This window comes from Acinonyx jubatus, chromosome B1, assembly GCF_027475565.1.
Source record: "Acinonyx jubatus isolate Ajub_Pintada_27869175 chromosome B1, VMU_Ajub_asm_v1.0, whole genome shotgun sequence".
NCBI classification, from domain to species: domain Eukaryota; kingdom Metazoa; phylum Chordata; class Mammalia; order Carnivora; family Felidae; genus Acinonyx; species Acinonyx jubatus.
Window position 1 is genome coordinate 80,134,584 of NC_069382.1, and position 22,055 is coordinate 80,156,638.

General features: G+C 36.9%; 1 protein-coding gene across 8 annotated transcripts in view; it reads left to right on the forward strand.

The window, feature by feature from the left end:
- Positions 1–22,055, forward strand: part of ANAPC10 (anaphase promoting complex subunit 10) — a 309,570-nt gene that overhangs the window by 78,844 nt on the left and 208,671 nt on the right. For 2 of the 8 annotated variants that reach the window (XM_015081954.3, XM_027066817.2), the window contains exon 5: positions 20,759–20,827. The exons of the other annotated variants lie outside the window; for them this stretch is intronic. In XM_015081954.3, the coding sequence (XP_014937440.1) occupies positions 20,759–20,827 (69 nt within the window). The remainder of the gene's footprint in view (positions 1–20,758; positions 20,828–22,055) is intronic. 8 annotated transcript variants of the gene reach the window in all.

Genomic DNA, 22,055 nt, shown 5'->3' on the forward strand with positions numbered 1-22,055 from the left:
GAGGTCTTTCATCCATTTTGAGTTTATTTTTGTGTATGGTGTAAGACAGTGGTCCAGATTCATTCTTCTGCATGTTGCTGTCCAGTTTTCCCAGCACCACTTGCTGAAGAGACTGTCTTTATTCCATTGGGTATTCTTTCCTGCTTTGTCAAAGATTAGTTGGCCATACGTTTGTGGGTCCATTTTTGGGTTCTCTATTCTATTCCATTGATCTGAGTGTCTGTTCTTGTGCCAGTACCATACTGTCTTGATGATTACAGCTTTGTAGTATAGCTTGAAGTCTGGGATTGTGATGCCTCCTGCTTTGGTTTTCTTTTTCAAGATTGCTTTGGCTATGCGGGGTCTTTTCTGGTTCCATATGAATTTTAGGATTGTTTGTTCTAGCTCCGTGGAGAATGCTGGTGTTACCTTGATATGGATTGCGTTGAATATGTAGATTGCTTTGGGTAGTATCGACATGTTCACAATATTTGTTCTTCCTGTCCAGGAACATGGAATCTTTTTCCATTTTTTTGGTGTCTTCTTCAATTTCTTTCATAAGCTTCCTATAGTTTTCAGTGTATAGATTTTCCACCTCTTTGGTTAGATCTATTCCTAGGTATTTTATGGTTAAAATACCTTTTGAAATAGTCATGTGTCCTCTCTCGGTTCCACGTTTTTCTTGAAGACATCCCTCCTGGATCTCCAGCTCAGCCAGTGTGTCAGTGTAAATTCAGTCAGAGAAGCAGAGCACTAGAGTGTGTGTATGTGTGTACATGTGCATGCAGCATATATATATATATGTATATACACACATACACACACACACACATATATATATGTGTATACGTGTGTGGAGAGGGTGGGTGGAGGTATGTAATAGGGTGTTTATACAGGGAGTTTACCTTACACAGTGGAAGATGGGTAAATTCTAAGGCTGTTGCTTTCATGTCTGATGCTGGAGCTTGAAATTCATAGCATAGGAAATCAAAAGTGAACATGAATGTACAGTGGTGGAGAGCAAAGAGAAGCTGGAACCCATCAGCACAAACTAGATGAATTAGAATCCACCTCAGTTCTCACTGCCTCCAACATTGTGATGTGAGTGTCCTGCAGAAGAAGTGGATGCCCTTCATTATGGAGTAAACACACCTGTCCCAGGAGTCCGAGAACTGCAGGAGGAAGGTGGAGCAGTTACATGCCTGGCTGCATGCCGATGACAGTAAGGGGGACTAGCAGATAGTGACAGCACGTGTGATCTACAAGAGCAGCTACCTCAACTCGAGTTTTTGTAAAAAACCAAATGGCTGCTGCTTCACTTCTGCCCTCCAAATCTTGTGCATGAAAATATTCCTTGTGTCTCACATAACCAGAAACATGTGAGGAAGGGAATCCTGGGAAATGTAGTTTAGGCTAGCCACCGTGGCACATTGTAGAGTCATCACAGGTGGCCATGAGAATATTCTTCTCAGATCTCTGGCTGTGGGGAGTAACTGATTGATGGCCCCAGCTGCTGCTGTCTGAAATCCATCTCCACGTTTGCGCAGAGCCCATGTGCTCCTGCAGTCTGCCCCCAGCCAGTGACCGAAACAGCAGGGGTACGAAAGCAGCTCATTCCTGGGGACTGTAGAGTCCTCTGACAGGCAACCTTGGCTGAACCCTGATGGCCTTGCTGAACGTTCCCTAGAACTGCACTGCAGTCTAACACATGTCCACCCAACTTTCCAACCTTCCCTCCCTGTCTCCTTCCCCTGGGGTCAGACCTGCATCACTATCTGACAGTTCTTCCAGCCTCCCCGGCTCCCTCCCCATGTTCTCTCACAGATGTTTCCCCTAATAAATTTCTGGCATTTCTAATTTCTAAGTTCTATGCATGTCTTGGTATCTGTTTCTCAGACGACCCGGTCTGACAGCTATCTGCTTAAGACATCCCTTCAACATCATCCTGGGAATTTCCTTCATCTTCTCTTTTGGTAGATCCCTTGTTTCCTGCATCCCAGGTCTTCATCTTTTTGATTTACTTCTTTTTTCGGTGGAATGCATCCTCCACATGGGAGGTAAAATTGTTGAAACCTTGCATGACTGAAAAGTTTATTTTAATCTCACCCTTGAGGGATGATTTGGCTGGGTATGGAATTCTAGTTTGGAAATAATTTTTCATCAGAATTTTAAGCACATTCTCCATTGCCTCATAGTTTTCAGTGTAAAGGTTGAGAAATACAACACCACTTTTGATTCCTGATGCTTTGCATGTGATCGGTTCTTCTCTATAGAAGCTTTTATAATCTCCTTACCCTTCATGTTCAGAAATTTCATGCTGCTATGCCATGATTGTGTGTGTGTGTGTGTGTGTGTGTTTGGTGTGTGTGTTTTCTTTATTGTGCTGGGGGTTGAGTGGATTCCATCAGTAAGGAGGCATCTGTCCTTTAGTTCTGGGAGGTGCTCTTATATTCTTTCATATTTTTGCTCTCTGTTTGCTCTGTTCTTTCTGAATTCACACTTGTTAGCTCTTATACCTCCTGCATTGAGCCACTGATTTTCTATCTCTTTTGTTTTCTCGTTTTCCAAGCAAATCATTAAAATTTTAAAAAATCTTTGCTCCCATATATAACCCTAAGATATTCATGACCATATATATCCATGAGAGTTGACCCATTTTCAGTGACATACAATTAATACTTCTGTCATCTCTTGATCTTTGGAGTATGCTCAGAACCAGTTTCCTGTACAATGTAAATTTGTTTTTGCATTATTGCAGGTTATATGACTAAAATATAGGTGAGAGACCATGCAGGATAAGGCTGAAGAGGTAAGCAGAGACCAGATCATGCAGGATTGTGGATTTATTCCTATTAAAATGAGAAGCTAATGAAAGGTTTTTCAACTTTACATTTTTATCTAGTGACTCTGCTGCTAATCCAAGCTTAGATTGGAAGAAGACAAGTAGCTATGGCAAGATTAGTTAAGAGGCCACTAATAATAATCCTGGGTAGCAGATAGTGTTGATTACCGTATGTAGCATTCTTCCTCCATCTTTCTTCCCTGCCAACAGAGACCACTTTCCACAATAAAAATAGAAAATGCCCGAGTCTCCATTTCCAACTTCCCTTTCACTTAATGCATAGACATGTGACGCAGACCTGGCCAATGGGAAATCTGATAGCTTCTGGAAAATATTTTTCTTCATAATTAACAGAGGAGAAAGCCTTTTTGGATATTGTTGTGTGAGAGTGTGATGCTTGCAGCTGCTGCAGACAGCATAGACACACAGCATGACACAGCAGAAAGGTCTGGGTCTTTTTTTTTTTTAATTTAAAATTTTTATATTGAAACAATAAAGTCCATATATCATAAGTGAAAAGCTCACTGAATTTTCCCAAACTAAACAGACCTATATAACCAGCAACCAAATAAAAATCCAGAAACCCCCTTTATGTTTCCTTATGCTTCCTCAAAGCTAATCATTATTCTGACTTGTAACAATATGGATTACTCTCACCTGCGTTTTTAAAATCTTTTTGTTTTTATTTTGTGATGTTTTACTTTATAAAGATGGAATCATATTGTGCCTATACTTTTTTTTTTTTTTTGAAGTAAGCTCTACTCCCAACATGGGGGCTTGAACCCACAACCCTGAGGTCAAGAGTGGCCTGCTCTTCAGACTGAGCCAGCCAGGTGCCCTGTGCCTGGCTCCTTTTACTCAACATGTTTGTGAGAGTTATCTATGTAATTGGGTAGTTGTAGATTGTTCATTCTCGTTGACTGTAGAATATTCCATTTTGTGATTTATTCCAATTTTTTAATCTGTCAATATGTATTTGGATACTCTGGCTATTATAACTAATACTCTTGTGAACATTTGAGTATACACTGTTGAACATGTGTTGGATATATACTCTTTGTATATTGTGTGTATATCTCTATCTCTATCTCTATATCTATGTCTATATCTATATTTATATCTATATCTATATTATATATGTGTATATTGTATTCTCAAGATAGGTGTCCTTTGCTGGAGATAGGCATATTTTCCAGTCTGTGGCTTGTTTTTTCCACTTTCTTAATTGTGTCTTTTAATGAACAGAAGTTCTTAGTTTTAAGATAGCTGATCAATATTTATCGATGAGTACTTTTTGTGTCCTAAAAATTTTATCTACTCCAAGGTTACAAACATGTTTTATTTTCTTCTAAAAAAAGCTTCTGACATTTTACCTTTGACATTTAGATCTAAATCCAACTGGAGCTCATTTTTGTTTATGTTGGGAATTGTGGGAGTCAAAATTAAGGTTTTTCTCCCAAATGGAAGATCAGAATATCCAGCATCATTATTTGAAGAGACCATCTTTCCTCTACTGCACCAGAGTGTCATCTCTGACATTAATCAAATGGCTGTAAATGTGTGGGTCTGCTTCTGAAGTCTCTTAGCTGTTCCATTAGTCTACTATATCTTTCCACTAATTACCTGCTCTTTTAGTTATACCTTTATTTGACCTTGTATCCAGTGACCTTGTTAAATTTTCTTATTAATTCTAATAGTTAATAGATTCTTTTGTATCTTCTAGATCTGCAGTCATATAATTTACAAATAATGTTATTTTTTTTCTTCGTTTGGCATCCTTTTTATCCTGTCTCCTTCCTTCTACTTCTCTCTCCTCCATTTCTTTCCATTTTCCTTGCAATATTTCACTGCTTAAAACCTTCAGTACAATGTTAAATAGAAGTGGTGGTAATCTGGTTTTGTTTATAATCTCACTGAGAAAGTTTTCAAGATTTCACCATTGTATATGAATGCTGTAGGTTATTTGTAAGAAAGATGCTGTTTTTCATATTAAGGAAATTGCATTCTGTTCCTATTTGCTAAGGGTTTTTAAATTATAAATGGGTATTGAATTTTTGAAATGCTGTTTTTGCATCACCAAGATGATTGTATTATTTTTCTCCCTTCTTCTATTGGTGAAGTCAATTACATTAATTTTCAAATGATATTCTAACCTCGTATACCTGGAATAAACCCCATTTGCCTGTGATATATTATCCTTTATCTTTATCGTTTGATTTGATTTACTAATATTTTGTTCTAAAATTTTTTATTTGTTGTCATGAGAAAGATTAGTCTGTAATTTTCTTTCTTAATGTCCTTACCAAGTTTTGGAACTAATCTTGTGGTGCCTTCATAGAAACAGTTAAAAGCGTTCTTCCTCTTTTTATTCTCTAAGGCTTTGTGCAAAATTGATACACTTTTCTTTTTGAATTTTTGGAAGAATTGACTGGCAAAATCATATGGAACTGGAGTGTTGTGATAGATTTTAAATTATGAGGCAGTTTCCTTAACAGGCACAGTTCTAATCATATTTTCTATTTCTTCTTTTTTAGCTTTTATGTCCATTTTATCTTTTCCTATAGATAACTTACTGATCAGTCTGATGAATTCTTGATTGCAAATATTTTATTTTCAGCTCTATAATTTACATTTAAAAATATATTCCAATACTCACATGAAATTATTTATCTTTTCATTTTCTATTTTCTGTCTTTTTTCTTCATGTTGGCCTCTTAATTTCTTAGGCATATTAATAGCAATTTTTCATTGATTGCTGGACATTGGGAGAAAATGTTTTTGCAGGTCTAGATTTATGCTATTCATACAGTCCCACTAGCTGCATGTGACTTTTAATTTTAAGCATTTGAAATGTGACTAATCCTAATTGAGGTATGCCGTAATTGTAAAATGCTGAATTTTTTGGTACAACAAAAAATAATGTAAAGTATTCCATTAACAACTTTTTATATTGATCACATGGTGAAGTGTTATTTTGTATATACTAAATATAAAATTAATTTGACCTGTTTCTTTTGACTTTTGAAAATGTAATTATTAGGAAATTTTAAATTGTGTACATGGGTCACATTTGTGGCTGCACTATTTTTCTGCTGGACAGTGCTGCTCTCTATTTTCTCTCTTCAGGGAGAGTTTGCTTTTTCCTGGGCTAGAGCAGTAGACTGGGTAGCTTCACTCCTGTCAGTCTCCAAGTTGAGTTGGGGCTGTGTTGTTTTGGTAATGTTCTGTCTACCTCTATTCTTTAATATTCCTACATCACAGCTGTTCAGGGCTTTCTTTGAGGGGCCTGATGTATTCACTGGGTTCCTTCCCCTTGGCATGTTCTAGACTCTAGTACTTGTTTCCTTGGCCCTGAGAGATTACCAGAAACTCAGTTCTGCTCTCAGAGACCACTTGCTTATCCCTTCAGCCTCCCATGTCAAGCAGTTTCACAGTGTGGCAAATATTTTGAGGGGAAAGATGTGTGCTTGAAGCTCTTGAAGTCTCTAATTTTGTCTTTTCTGAAACACTTCTAGTAATAACCCCGCATGTTTCTCTGGCTTCAAGAAGCAACTCTCTGCCTGGGCAAGACCACAATTCTCAGCATCTTGTCTCATCCCAGAATCAGTCAATGCCCCACCCCCTGCCCATGATTGAAGTAGGTAAAGACCAGTAACCTCTCTGAGATTCTCTCTTCCCCAACATCCTGGCCCCCTCTAGTTCTTCTTGCTTAGCAGCTCTCTGATAACTCTATAATGATGGTTGTATTTTACCTGCAGTTATTTTGAGCAGGAACATTGGTCAGCCACAAACTACTCCATTCTCTTCTATTTAAAGGAGACACGTTTAAAGTCTAGACCTTTCTTATGTGGCTTTTGTGGTGGAATCTTTCTATCTTGCCTTGCCTTCCTAGGTCCCTTGCTCGTCCCTTCAGAAGTTGTCTCTTACAAAGGAGATAAAAAATGTTAAGTCATTAGCATACGGCCACTTGAGGTATCTGAAGTCATGGGTCTGGACAAGATTATGTAAGACAATTATGTAAATTAAACTCTGTGTTGTGAGACTAGTTTTAGGACAGCACTCTGAGGAATACAACACTTAAGGAACAGCCAAGGAGTTTCCAGAAAGACAAAGAAAAGAAGAGAAAGGTAGGAAGAATATCTGAAGAAGGTGAAATCACAGAGGCCATGAGAACATTTCAATTAAGATTTTGCCTCTGGTTATGTAGAAAGGATAAGAAGTTTCAAACTAAAGTGTCCCATGGATTGAGCAATAATGACACTTCTATTGTTATATTACAACATTCCTATGAGGAAAGCTTAAAAAGTATACAGAAGTAAAACTATCCTCCTTTTATTTTTGATCTACAAAAATAACAATTCCGGGGTGCCTGGGTGGCTCAGTTGGTTAAGCATCCGACTCTTGATTTTGGCTCAGGTCATGATCTCACGATTCATGAGATTGAGCAGCACAGTGCCTGCTTGGCATTCTCTCTCTCCCCCTCTTTCTCTGCCCCTCCCCACTCACTCTCTCTCTCTCTCTCTCTCTCTCTCTCTCTCAAAAATAAACATTTTTTAAAATGACAATTTCACATGATTCAACACTTGGGGAAGTAAACATTTAGCACAGATAAGTAATTTGCTTAAACTCAAGATTAGAAGTGAAATTCAGATCTTTGTCTTATTTTGACATCTGATCTGATGTTGTTTCCACTTATACTACATATGTTTATCTATTCCTATCATTTCCTGATTATTCATTAGCTAAGACTTTTAGCCTTCCTTTACAACTAAAACATAAACGAAAACTAAAGCATGATTTTCGTGTATGTGCATGTATTTATATTTACGAGATTTCTTTTTAAATGATAGTTAAGTCTGGTTAACTTGGCTTTCCAAGTTTTGTTGTTGTCAAAAGTTTTTCCGCAGTTTCTTCTTAACATTTCTTTCCCACTTTAGGTTTTTGATGAAATTATTGTTTTTAATTGACATTAATTTCAAATTTATTCAAAATTGTTTGTGTAGATTAGTAGGACACTCTACTAGTTCTTTTGTTTTTGTTAGACCTCTTTTAAAAAAAAAAAACTAGGACACTTTAAGACCATTTAAGCTATGTAATCGTAACTTTCTAGGAACAATTTTTGGAATAAATTTTTCTGTATAGAAACTTTTTCTGACTCACTATCCAAAATGAATGTCTTGACCATCTGCGGCAAGTTGACTGGTTTTGACCTCAAAGTCACCTTCTTACGTAGTTGCCTTCCTCACTAGGGCAAAAGAGCTTGCTTTCCATACTGAGCTATTTGAGTCGGATTCCCTCTAACTTGTTAAGCTGCTTTTGTGGTATTCTTAACTTTTAGCACATTTGGAACTTCTGAAGTTTCTTTTGGATCATATTAGACTTTTTTTTTTTTCTCTACAAGTAGGTCATCATTGCTGTAAACTGGTTCTATTCCTTCTTAAGTCAAAGGATAGTTAAAATTCCAGAATCTGTTGCTTTGTGTTGACAGTTCTCATTGAGTTCTATAGAATTTTATCAAGTCACAGCTATGGTTAATGAAGGAGGAAAAGATAGAGTGGAGAGTAGAGGACAATTTTATTGAAACAACTATTAAGTAGTTATTCCTTATTCATTAATTTTTCCAGGGATATGTGATTAGCAACAGCAAAAGACATATAAGCAACTTTGTACTTAATATTTTACATGGTTTTTATTGATGAATCACTTCTGTTTTTGTTTTTTTTTTTTTATGAGAGTTTTGTTTATGGTGAAGTTAATCAGTGTATCCTTGGAGGGGTACACCTGCTCTTAAATCATAGCCAGAGTAGAGGTAATGACTAAGAGGCTGGTGTAGGAAGCAGAATCCCAGAGCCAAGCTGAAAGATAATTTCATAGAGAAACTCTAATGGATTCTATTTACCTGTAGTTTTTACCATTGTAGTCTTTGCAGCACAGCAGCTGATATTAAAGAAGGAATATTAAGGAAATGTGGTAGCTCCTATTCAGAAGTGACTTAATAGGCTTTGGTCTGGCAGTGGTGCTGATGTTGTGGTCCATTACATTGCTTCTCCTGCCACTAGGTGGAATAGCTACTATGTAGGTTGCCTCTAAAACACATATTTTATAAGAAGCTGATTAAATTGGCCAAACAAGATTATGGTCAAATAATGAAATATTGAAGAAATGTTTATTCCAAATTAACACTGGGAATTGTCTCATTTTGTTATATCTTTTTGGGTTAGTTACAAATATTTGTAAAACCCTCGACCTTTTTAAACATGGAATTTTCACTAGTCTCATATACACTTTTCAGTATTCATTATTCATCTGATGCCCTTATGTATTACTTTTCTACTTCTGTGTAACATATTACCACAAATGTAGTGGTTTAAAACAACACATGTTTATTATCTCACAGTTTCTGTGAGTCAGGAGTCTTAGCTGCATCCTCCACCCAGGATCTTAGAAGGCTGCAGTCAAGATGTTCCAGATGTGGTCTCATCACGGGCTTGTCTTGGAAAGGATCTAAGTACAAGTTCACTCAGGTAGATGTGTTTTTAAGCACATAATTTCAAGTCTTTTATTTAGCTTAACATTAATAAATCTTGACTTTATTCATCTTTAAATTCATGTATCTTTACCAAGTTACCACTTATTTTCTCTGTGATGTATTAACATTCTCTTAGTATCTTTATGAACCATGTTCCATATTTTGTGCACAAAACTATTTTTAAACTACAATACTATTATAAAGCTTTAAAATTAACCTTAAAACTTTAAATACAAATAGATCTTGTGGTTGGAATCATTAAGTAAAGTCATTAGATAAAATCCAAAATACAATAATAAACTGTATCAAAGAACTCTTCTGAGAGGGTCCCTGGCGACTTTGACCAGATTGGTCAAAGATTGGTTTCAGTGAAACCACTGAAATGATTCCAGTGATTCCAGTCATTCAGATTGGAATGCGATAAAGATAACTAGCAGGTAAAACAAAAACAAAAACAGAACTTTAAAGGGATTTTGCAGTAAAAGGGAATTAGGGCAGCAAGTGGAGGAAGATAGGATTAAGAAAGGTCTGTTTTATTTTTAATTTTTAAAATGACAAATACTGTGGCATGTTCGAATGCTGGTGACAGTGATCCAGTGGAGAAGAGAAAATGATTTGGAGAGACAATGTTTATGATGGGAGCAGAGTCTTTGGTTGGGAAAGAAGAAATGGGATCTGTTGACAGATAGAAGAACTAGCCCCCGAAAAGTGCAGGAGCAGTTTTTTTACTGTATAACAGCTGATGGGAAGAAAGGTTTTTGTTTTCTTTTCTGATTGCCTCTGTCTTCTTAGTGAAATAAGATATTAGCTCAGAGAGAGAAGATTAGAGTAGGTGTTAGGATTTGAGGAGAAGCCTAGAAACAGCTATCCCAGAGACAGTGAAAGCAAATTTTCTAAAGGGATATAGTAGGAATTATGCATGGTGCTAAATATACACTTGAATATATACTTGTCATCTTGAATTTAAAGTGAGAACTGGGGCACCTGGGTGGCTCAAGCCACACAGTGGGAACTGTGCTGACAGCTCAGAGCCTGGAGCCTGCTTCAGATTCTGTTCTCCCTCACTCGCCCTCTGTCTCTCTCAAAAATAAACAAATATTAATAAATTAAAAATAAAGTGAGAACCAGTTAGCATGGTTTGTTTGTTTTTCTTCAAATTGGCATAGAATAAGCAGAGAGTTGGGTTTAACCAGGATTATTGTTATTTTCCTTAAAAAAAAAAACAACAAGGAGAGAAGGGCATTGAATCTTAAGTGTGTAAAGAGATTGATTATCATAATGAACTATGGGATGTCATTGAGATAAAGTAGGAACTAAGATTGAATGATTAATGAATAGTAAAAAAATAGATAGCATCAATAGTCTAGCTCTTTCACTAGGGTTAATACTATTGCCATGGGGTCATTAGAGAAAGCCAGTATCTTAGGAGCCTGTAGAGATGGGGATATTTTAAGTCAACATTCAGCTATATTGCAGCTACTACTCATGATCAAGTACAGAATATGACTGTGGGAGGCACAACTAAGGTAGATATCAAAATTATTGCAAGTGAACAAATTCAGGAAAGAAGAATCCAGATTGTTAAATGGATTGTCTCTATGGATGTTGAAATCAGCAAGAAGGATGAGTCTGTTATTGGAGGAAAAGAGTACTGTCAATGAGATATTAAGATCAGGTATTGAAACTTTCAGAAATTTTTCCTCTTACTATCAAATGAAAAATAGCTTTTTAAATAAGATAAACACGTTTATTGAGAAAAACATGCATAATACATAAAGTTAGAATAAAATGAAAATGATCCATATTCTCACCATTACAGATATTGTCTATATTTTGGTGAATGAATATCCTTAGACTTTTCTCTATCCATACAAAAATAATCTTTAAAAAAATATATATATAAGAATGCAACCGATTTCTGTGCATTGATTTTATATCCTGCAACTTTGCTGAACTCATGAATCAGTTCTAGCAGTTTTTTGGTGGAATCTTTTGGGGTTTCCACATAGATTGTCATGTCATCTGTGAAGAGTTTGACCTAGAAGTTTGACCTCCTGGCCAATTTGGATGCCTTTTATTTCTTTGTGTTGTCTGGTTGCAGAGGCTAAGACTTCCAATACTATGTTGAATAACAGTGGCGAGAGTGGACATCCCTGTTTTGTTCCTGACCTTAGGGGGAAAGCTCTCATTTTTTCCCCAGTGAGGATGATATTAGTGTTGGGGTGTTCATATATGGCTTTTATGATCTCGAGGTATGGTCCTTCTATCCCTCCTTGAGGGTTTTTATCAAGAAAGGTTGCTATATTTTTTCAAATGCTTTCTCTGCATCTGTTGAGTGGATCATATGGTTCTTGTCCTTTCTTTTTTTTTTTTTTTTTTCTTTTTTTAACTTTATTTTTTATTTTTTAAAATTTACATCCAAATTAGCATGTCGTGAAGCAATGATTTCAGGAGTAGATTCCTTAATGCCCCTTACCCATTTAGCCCATTCCCCCTCCCACAACCCCTCCAGCAACCCTCAGTTTGTTCTCCATATTTATGAGGCTCTTCTGTTTTGTCCCCCTCCCTGTTTTTATATTCTTTTTGTTTCCCTTCCCTTATGTTCATCTGTTTTGTCTCTTAAAGTTCTCATATGAGTGAAGTCATATGAATATTTGTCTTCTCTGACTGACTAATTTCACTTAGCATAATACCCTCCAGTTCCATCCACTAGGTGCAAATGGCAAGATTTCATTCTTTTTTATTGCTGAGTAATACTCCATCATATATATATACATATATATATATATATATATATATATATATACATATATATATATATATATATATACACACACACACACACACACACACACCCACCTTCTTTATCCATTCATCCATTGGTGGACATTTGGGCTCTTTCCATGCTTTGTCTATTGTAGCCTTGATTTCTCTTTCTGTTGCTTCATTGTTGGTGTATAGGAATGCAGCCGATTTCTGTGCATTGATTTTATATCCTGCAACTTTGCTGAACTCATGAATCAGTTCTAGCAGTTTTTTGGTGGAATCTTTTGGGGTTTCCATATACAGTATCATGTCATCTGAAAAGAGTGAAAGTTTGACCTCCTCCTGGCCTTTTATTTCTTTGTGTTGTCTGGTTGCAGAGGCTAAGACTTCCAATACTATGTTGAATAACAGTGGCGAGAGTGGACATCCCTGTCTTGTTCCTGTTCTTAGGGGGAAAGCTCTCAGTTTTTCCCCATTAAGGATAATATTAGCGTTGGGTCGTTCATCTATGGCTTTTATGATCTCAAGGTATAATCCTTCTATCCCTACTTTCTTGAGGGTTTTTATCAAGAAGCGTTGCTGTACTTTGTCAAATACTTTCTCTGCATCTATTGAGAGGATCATATGGTTCTTGTCCTTTCTTTTATTGATGTGATGAATCACGTTAATTGTTTTGTGGATATTGAACCAGCCCTGCATCCCAGGTATAAATCCCACTTGGTCATGGTGAATAATTTTTTTAATATATTGTTGGATCCGGTTGGCTAATATCTTGTTGAGGATTTTTGCATCCATGTTCATCAGGGAAATTGGTCTATAGTTCTCCTTTTTAGTGGGGTCTCTGTCTGGTTTTGGAATCATGGTAATGCTGGCTTCATAGAAAGAGTTTGGAAGTTTTCCTTCCATTTCTATTTTTTGGAACTGCTTTTAAGAGAATAGGTGTTAACTCTTCCTTAAATGTTTGGTAGAATTCCCCTGGAAAGCCATCTGGCCCCGGACTCTTGTTTTTGTGGGAGATTTTTGATTACTAATTTGATTTCCTTACTGGTTATTGATCTGTTCAAAATTTTCTATTTCTTCCTGTTTCAGTTTTGGTAGTGTATATGTTTCTAGGAATTTGTCCATTTCTTCCAGATTTCCCATTTTATTGGCATATAATTGCTCATAATATTCTCCTATTAATTGTTTTTATTTCTGTTGTGTTGGTTGTGATCTCTCCTCTTTCATTCTTGATTTTACTTATTTGGGTCCTTTCCTTTTTCTTCTTGATCAAACTGGCTAGTGGTTTATCAATTTTGGTTAATTCTTCCAAAGAACCACCTTCTGGTTTCATTGATCTGTTCTACTGTTTTTTTGGTTTTGATAGCATTAGTTTCTGCTCTAATCTTTATTATTTCCTGTCTTCTGCTGGTTTTGGGTTTTGTTTGCTGTTCTTTTTCCAGCTCCTTAAGGCGTAAGGTTAGGTTTTATATCTGAGGTCTTTCTACCTTCTTTAGGAAGGCCTGGATTGCTATATACTCTTATGTATATATGCTATATACTCTTATGACCACCTTTGCTGCGTCCCAGAGGTTTTGGGTTGTGGTGCTATCATTTTCATTGACTTCCATATACTTTTTAATTTCCTCTTTAACTGCTTGGTTAGCGCATTCATTCCTTAGTAGGATGTTCGTCAGTCTGCAAGTATTTGTTACCTTTCCAAATTTTTTCTTGTGGTTGATTTCGAGTTTCATAGCATTGTGGTCTGAAAATATGCACGGTATGATCTCAATCTTTTTGTACTTACTTAGGGTTGATTTGTGTCCCAGTATATGGTCTATTCTGGAGAACGTTCCATGTGCACTGGAGAAGAATGTATATTCTGCTGCTTTAGGATGAAATGTTCTGAATATATCTGTTAAGTCCATCTGGTCTAATGTGTCATTCAAAGCCATTGTTTCCTTGTTGAGTTTTTGATTAGATGATCTGTCCATTGCTGTGAGTGGGGTGTTGAAATCTCCTACTATTATGGTATTACTGTCAATGAGTTTCTTTATGTTTGTGATTAATTGATTTATATATTTGGGTGCTCTCACATATGATGCATAAATGTTTACAATTGTTAGTCTTCTTGGTCTATAGACCCCATGATTATGATATAATGTCCTTCTGCATCTCCTAATACAGTCTTTATTTTAAAGTCTAGATTGTCTGATGTAAGTATGGCTACTCTGGCTTTCTTTTGTTGACCATTAGCATGATAGATGGTTCTCCATCCCCTTATTTTCAATCTGTAGGTGTCTTTAGGTCTAAAATGGGTCTCTTGTAAACAACCTATAGATGGATCTTGTTTTCTTATCCATTCTGTTACCCTATGTCTTTTGCTTGGAGCATTGAGTCCATTGACATTTAGTGTGAGTACTGAAAGATATGAATTTATTGCCATTATGATGCTTGTAGAGTTGGAGTTTCTGGTGGTGTTCCCTGGTCCTTTCTGATCTTTTGATGCTTTTGGTGTGTGTGTGTGTGTATATATAATTGTTTTTTTCCATCTTTTCTTCCCTCAAAGAGTCTCCCTTAAAATTTCTTGCGGGGTTGGTTTAGTGGTCACAAACTCCTTTAATTTTTGTTTGTCTGGGAAACTTTTTATCTCTCCTTCTCTTTTGAATTACAGTCTTGCTGGATAAAGAATTCTTGGCTGCATATTTTTCTGATTCAGCACACTGAATACATCCTGCCACCCCTTTCTGGCCTGCCAAGTTTCTGTGGATAGGTCTGCTGCAAACCTGATCTGTCTTCCCTTGTAGGTTAGGGACTTTTTTTTCCCCTTGCTGCTTTCATGATTGTTTTCTTCCCTGAGTATTTTGTGAATTTGACTATGATATGCCTTGTTGATGGTTGGTTTTTGTTGAATCTAATGGGAGTCCTCTGTGCTTCCTGGATTTTGATGTCTGTGTCTTTCCCCAGGTTAGGAACCTTTTCTGCTCTGACTTGCTCACATAACCCTTCTACCCCTATTTCTCTCTTTTCCTCCTCTGGGACCTCCTATGATTCTGAAGTTGTTCCTTTTTAATGAGTCACTGATTTCTCTAATTCTTAAATCGTGCTCTTTTGCCTTAATCTCCCTCTTTTTTTCTGCATCGTTATTCTCTATAAGTTAGTCCTCTATATCGCTGATTCTCTGTTCTGCCTCATCCATCCTTGCCGCCACTGCATCCATCCGTGATTGCAGCTCAGTTACAGCATTTTTAATTTCATTCTGGCTATTTTTTACTTCTTTTATCTCTGCAGAAAGGGATTCTAATCTATTTTCGACTCCAGCTAGTGTTCTTATTATCATGATTCTAAATTCTTGTTCAGACATCTTGCTTGTATCTGTGTTGATTACGTCCCTGACTGTTGTTTGTTCCTCCTGTCTCTTTTGAGGTGAATTCCTTCGTTTTGTCATTTTGAAGGGAGAAAATGAATTAATGAGGTAGAAAAATTGAAATTAAAAAAATTAAAATTAAAAAAATATTAAGATTAAAACTTACACACACAAACAAATTGAATAGATGATGCTAGATCCTAGGTGTGTTTTGGTTGGGTGTTGAAAGTGGTTTCACAGATTAGAGAAATGAAAAAAAAAAAAAAAGGAAATTGTTTCAGAATTTCAAAAAATGAATACACTAAAGTAGACTAAAATGAGATGATGTGGGTAAAATAGAATTGGATAAAATATACACAAAAGTAGAGAATATAGTAGAAAAAAATTAAAGAAAAATATTTTTTAAAAAATTAAAAAGAAATATGAATTTTTTCATTTTCTGTATTTAAGAAAAAAGTAAAGAAACAAAAGAGAGAAAACAGATAAAAAAAGAAAAAAAATCATTTGAAAATTTGAAAAAATGAATACACTGTACTAGACTGAAATAAAATGATGGGAGTAAGATAGAATTTGAAAAAATTTACATGAAAGCAAAAATATAGTAATAAAAATTAAATAAAAATATTTTTAAGAGAAATTGAGAGTAAAAATGAAGTTTTTCTCTTTCTACATTCAAGAAAAAGAAAAAAGAAAAAGAAAGAAAAAAAGGAAATTGAAAATTTGAAAAGGTGAGTACACTGAAGTAGACTAAAATAAAATGATGGAAGTAAAGTAGAATTTGAAAAAATTTACACAAAAGTAAAAAATATAAAATAAAAATTAAAGACATATTTTTAATAAAAATTGAAAATAAAATGAGTTTTTTCTCTTTCTGTATTGAAGAAAAAGAATTGTAAAACAGAAAAAGGAAAAAGAGAAAAAAAAAAGAATTGAATACATGAACCTGCTAACAGATTGAAGTAGGACTGAAATTGCTTCATTTTCCCCTAGAGGTCAGTCCATGTACCTCTTTATAGTCCATAAATTAAGCCAGTGGTGAGGTTTGTGTCCTTGAAGAGAGAAGTTGGCCCAGTTGGGCGGGGCTCAGTGTAATAGCTCCGCTCTCCACTAGATGGCGCTGCTAGCTTCCTGGGGTAGATTGTTGCAGTGCTCGTAGGTGCGTGTGCACATGCGCGGGAGCGGTGAAAATGTCACTACCCAGCTACCCAGTCTGTTCTCCCAGATCAGCAGTTGCGCATAAGTCCTCTGTCTTCAGCTTTCATCCACTCCCTACTTTTCCACTCTCAGTGACCAGGCCCCAGTCAGTACCTCTCTCCCAAGTTTTGTCTCAGATGCGGCTGTTTCCCTGGCCCCTTACTCCAAAAGACTGCGGCTTTGATCTGTTCCGCCCCTCTGTGGGAGGGTCTTACTGAGCAATGGCTGAATGAGCAATGGCCTAATGTCAGCAGCACCCTGGAAAGTCCACTGGACCCTGCTGTTGCCGGTGCCCTGAGACTGCGGCCAGGTGCCAGCCCGCCCCCAAAAAAAGGTTGCGAGACAGTGTAGCATCAGCGTTTCAGGGATTATGGAAAATCTCAACACACATCTGGCAACAGGCTTCACCCTCAACGACCTTGCCCCAGCACCAGCAAATGTGGCTGCCATCAGGTGTCTGCTAGGACCAGGTAGCTTTAACAGCCTCTACCAAATGTCCTTCCAGCAGTGGAACCACTTTTCTCCGTGTGGCCCGAGAACCTCCTGAACCCCACTCTGCTCCTGGGGATTTGCCCTTCCCACCAGAGCATCGCCAGGTATCGAGCTGCGTAGTTGCAGACTTTGCGCTCCCCTTGTTTACAGTCTCAGTGGAATTTAATCCCTCTCCTTTCTCCTTTCACCCTTTTTAGTTTAGTCCCTGCGGCTGTTTCCAATTTTCCACTTTCTCTCCAGCTACTTTTGGGGAGGGGTGCTTTTCCCATATGCTCCTCCCGCCCCAGTCTCCATCCTCTCTCCGCCTGCAAAAGGGGTTCCTTACCTTTCACGGCTTCTTGCTCCCCAAGTTCAGCTCTTCGTGTCGTGTACCTGCTGAATTCTGTGGTTCAGGTTGTGCAGATTGTTGTATTAATCTTCCAATCAGTTTCCTAGGTGTGTAGGATGGTTGGTCTGGCTGTATTTCATGGATGCAGGACACACAAAAAGCTTCCATGCTGTTCCACCATCTTGGTTCCTCCCTTGTCCTTTCTTTTATTGATGTGATGAAACACATTGATTGTTTTGCAGATATTGAACCAGCCCTGCATCCCAGGTATAAATCCTACTTGGTCGTGGTGAATAATTTTTTTAATATATTGTTGGATCTGGTTGGTTAATATCTTGTTGAGGATTTTTGCATCCATGTTCATCAGGGAAATTGGTCTATAGTTCTACTTTTTAGTGGGGTCTCTGGTTTTGGAATCACGGTAATGCTGGCTTCATAGAAACAGTTTGGAAGTTTTCCTTCCGTTTCTATTTTTTGGAACAGCTTTTAAGAGAATAGATGTTAACTCTTCCTTAAATGTTTGGTAGAATTCCCCTGGAAAGCCATCTGGCCCAGGACTTTTGTTTTTGTGGGAGATTTTTGATTACTAATTTGATTTCCTTACTGGTTATTGGTCTGTTCAAATTTTCTATTCCTGTTTCAGTTTTGGTAGTGTATATGTTTCTAGGAATTTGTCCATTTCTTCCAGATTGCCCATTTTATTGGCATATAATTGCTTATAATATTCTCCTGTTATTGTTTTTATTTCTGTTGTGTTGGTTGTGATCTCTCCTCTTTCATTCTTGATTTCATACACCAATGAAGCAACAGAAAGAAAAATCAAGGAATTTATCCCATTTACAATTGCACCAAAACCCATAAAATACCTAGGAATAAATCTAACCAAAGAGGTGAAAAATCTATACACTGAGAACTATAGAAAGTTTATGAAAGAAATTGAAGAAGACACCAAAAAATGGAAAAAGATTCCATGCTCCTGGTTAGAAAGAACAAATACTGTTAAAATGTCGATACTACTCAAAGCAATCTACATATTCGATGCAACCCCTATCAAAATAACACCAGCATTCTTCACAGAGCTAGAACAAATAATCCTAAAATTTGTATGGAACCAGAAAAGACCCTGAATAGCCAAAGCAATCTTAAAAAAGAAAACCAAAGCAGGAGGCATCACAATCCCAGACTTCAACTTTATTACAAAGCTGTAATCATCAAGACAGTATGGTACTGGCACAAGAACAGACACTCAGATCGATAGAATAGAATAGAGAACCCGAAATGGACCACAAACATATAGCCAACTAATCTAATTCTAATTCATCTAGTTTGTGCTGATGGGTTCCAGCTTCTCTTTGCTCTCCACCACTGTACATTCATGTTCACTTTTGATTTCCTATGCTATGAATTTCAAGCGCCAGCATCAGACATGAAAGCAACAGCCTTAGAATTTACCCATCTTCCACTGTGTAAGGTAAACTCCCTGTATAAACACCCTATTACATACCTCCACCCACCCTCTCCACACACGTATACACATACATATATGTGTGTGTGTGTGTATGTGTGTATATACATATATATATATATATATGCTGCATGCACATGTACACACATACACACGCTCTAGTGCTCTGCTTCTCTGACTGAATTTACACTGACACACTGGCTGAGCTGGAGATCCAGGAGGGATGTCTTCAAGAAAAACGTGGAACCGAGAGAGGACACATGACTATTTCAAAAGGTATTTTAACCATAAAATACCTAGGAATAGATCTAACCAAAGAGGTGGAAAATCTATACACTGAAAACTATAGGAAGCTTATGAAAGAAATTGAAGAAGACACCAAAAAAATGGAAAAAGATTCCATGTTCCTGGACAGGAAGAACAAATATTGTGAACATGTCGATACTACCCAAAGCAATCTACATATTCAACGCAATCCATATCAAGGTAACACCAGCATTCTCCACGGAGCTAGAACAAACAATCCTAAAATTCATATGGAACCAGAAAAGACCCCGCATAGCCAAAGCAATCTTGAAAAAGAAAACCAAAGCAGGAGGCATCACAATCCCAGACTTCAAGCTATACTACAAAGCTGTAATCATCAAGACAGTATGGTACTGGCACAAGAACAGACACTCAGATCAATGGAATAGAATAGAGAACCCAAAAATGGACCCACAAACGTATGGCCAACTAATCTTTGACAAAGCAGGAAAGAATACCCAATGGAATAAAGACAGTCTCTTCAGCAAGTGGTGCTGGGAAAACTGGACAGCAACATGCAGAAGAATGAATCTGGACCACTGTCTTACACCATACACAAAAATAAACTCAAAATGGATGAAAGACCTCCATGTAAGACAGGAAGCCATCAAAATCCTTGAGGAGAAAGCAGGCAAAAACCTCTTTGATCTTGGCTGCAGCAACTTCTTACTCAACACGTCTCCGCAGGCAAGTGAAACAAAAGCAAAAATGAACTACTGGGACCTCATCAAAATAAAAAGCTTCTGCACAATGAAGGAAACCATCAGCAAAACTAAAAGGCAACCGACAGAATGGGAGAATATTTGCAAATGACATTATCAGATAAAGGGTTAGTATCCAAAATCTATAAAGAACTTATCAAACTCAACACCCAAAAAACAAATAATCCAGTGAAGAAATGGGCAAAAGACATGAATAGACACTTCCCCAAAGAAGACATCCAGATGGCCAACTGACACATGAAAAAATGCTCAACATCACTCATTATCAGGGAAATATGACTTCACTCATGAGGACTTGAAGACACAGAACAGATGAACATAAGGGAAGGGAAGCAAAAATAATATAAAAACAGGGAGGGGGACAAAACATAAGAGACTCTTAAATCTGGAGAACAAACTGAGGGTTGCTGGAGGGGTTGTGGGATGGGGGATTGGGTAAGTGGGTAGGGGGCATTAGGGAATCTACTCCTGAAATTATTGTTGCACTATATGCTAATTTGGATGTAAGTTAAAAAAATAAAAATAAATATGTATATATGTATGTATATATATGTGTGTGTATATAATCATATAATCCATTGTTTAGTATTTTGCTTTTTAAAATTAACCAGAGATGGCTTCAAATTACTGCGAATATGTAAAGAGATACATCATTTTTACTTGCTATAGGATATTCCAGGATATGGATGGACCATTATTTATTTAACCACTCTGTGCTTTCCTATTGCTGTGTAACAAATTACCCAAAACAAGAGTAATCATTTATTATCTCTCATGATTTCTGTTCAGGAGTTTGGAAAAAGCTTGGTTGGCCATTTCTGTCTTGGAGTCTCTCATGCAGTTACAGTCCTATGTCAGGTAGGCTGACTGAGACTGGAGAATCCACTTCTAAGGTGTTTCACTCATGGCTAGCAGGGTGGTGCTAATTGGTGGCTGGGGGCCTAGGTTTCTCTCCACATGGACCTCTTCCTGGGGTTCTTGAGTGTCGTCGTGTCATGGTAGCTGATTTCTCCCAGAAGGAGTGATACAAAAGATCCAGGAAGAAGCTACAATGCCTTTTATGATTATCTGCAAAGTCACACATTGTCACTTGTCACATACTCTGTTGGTTACACAAAACCAACCCTAAGCCATTGTAGGAGGAGGTTATTTCAGAGTGTGACTCACCAGGGTCTTCTTGGGGGCTGGATACCACCGCCACTCTTCTATTGGTAGTCATTTAACTTATTTTCAGTTATGAATATTACTATATATATGTATAATCCTTGTGCCCTTTTCTTTAGTATTTCTCTATAGTTCAGAAGTGAAGTTATTCTGTTAATAGTTACATTTAAAATTTTGATCGGTATTGCTACATTACTCTTCAGAAAGGTTATACCTATATAATTTCCATATCAGTCCATGAGAGTACATTTCCCTTATTCTCATCAATAATTCGTGTTCTTAATTATTTGAATCTCTGCCAATGTGATAGATGCTTTATATATATGCATATACATATATGTGTATTTATATGTATATACATATATGTTTTATATGTATATATGCACATATGTGTATTTATATGTATATATACATATGTGTATATATTTATTAGTGAGATTGAACAATTTCCTGTTTGTTGGCCCATTGCATTTGTGTGTGTGTGTGTGTGTGTGTGTGTAGTCTGTACAGGTGTATGTCCATTTTTTAAACTTGTGTTGATTTTTTTCCTTAAGATTACTTTTTAAAAAAATGTTTATTTATTTTTGAGCAAGAGAGAGAGATTGCGAGCAGGGGAGGGGAATGGAGAGGGAGACAGAATTCCAAGCAGGCACTGCTCTGTCAGCAGAGAGCCCAACATGGGGCTCGATCTCACAAACTGTGAGACCATGGCCTGAGCTGAAATCAAGAGTCAGACGCTTAACTGACTGAGCCACCCAGGCACCCCAGAAATTTGATTTTTAATTCTATTATTGTTACCTTTTATAATTCCCTTTAGGTCATATATGTATCTGTTTATGTGTAGGATGTAAAGGAAATTGTATTATGATGAGATTAGTGGCGAATTTTCTCCTGCCATATTTCATTTCATTTAATTCATGTT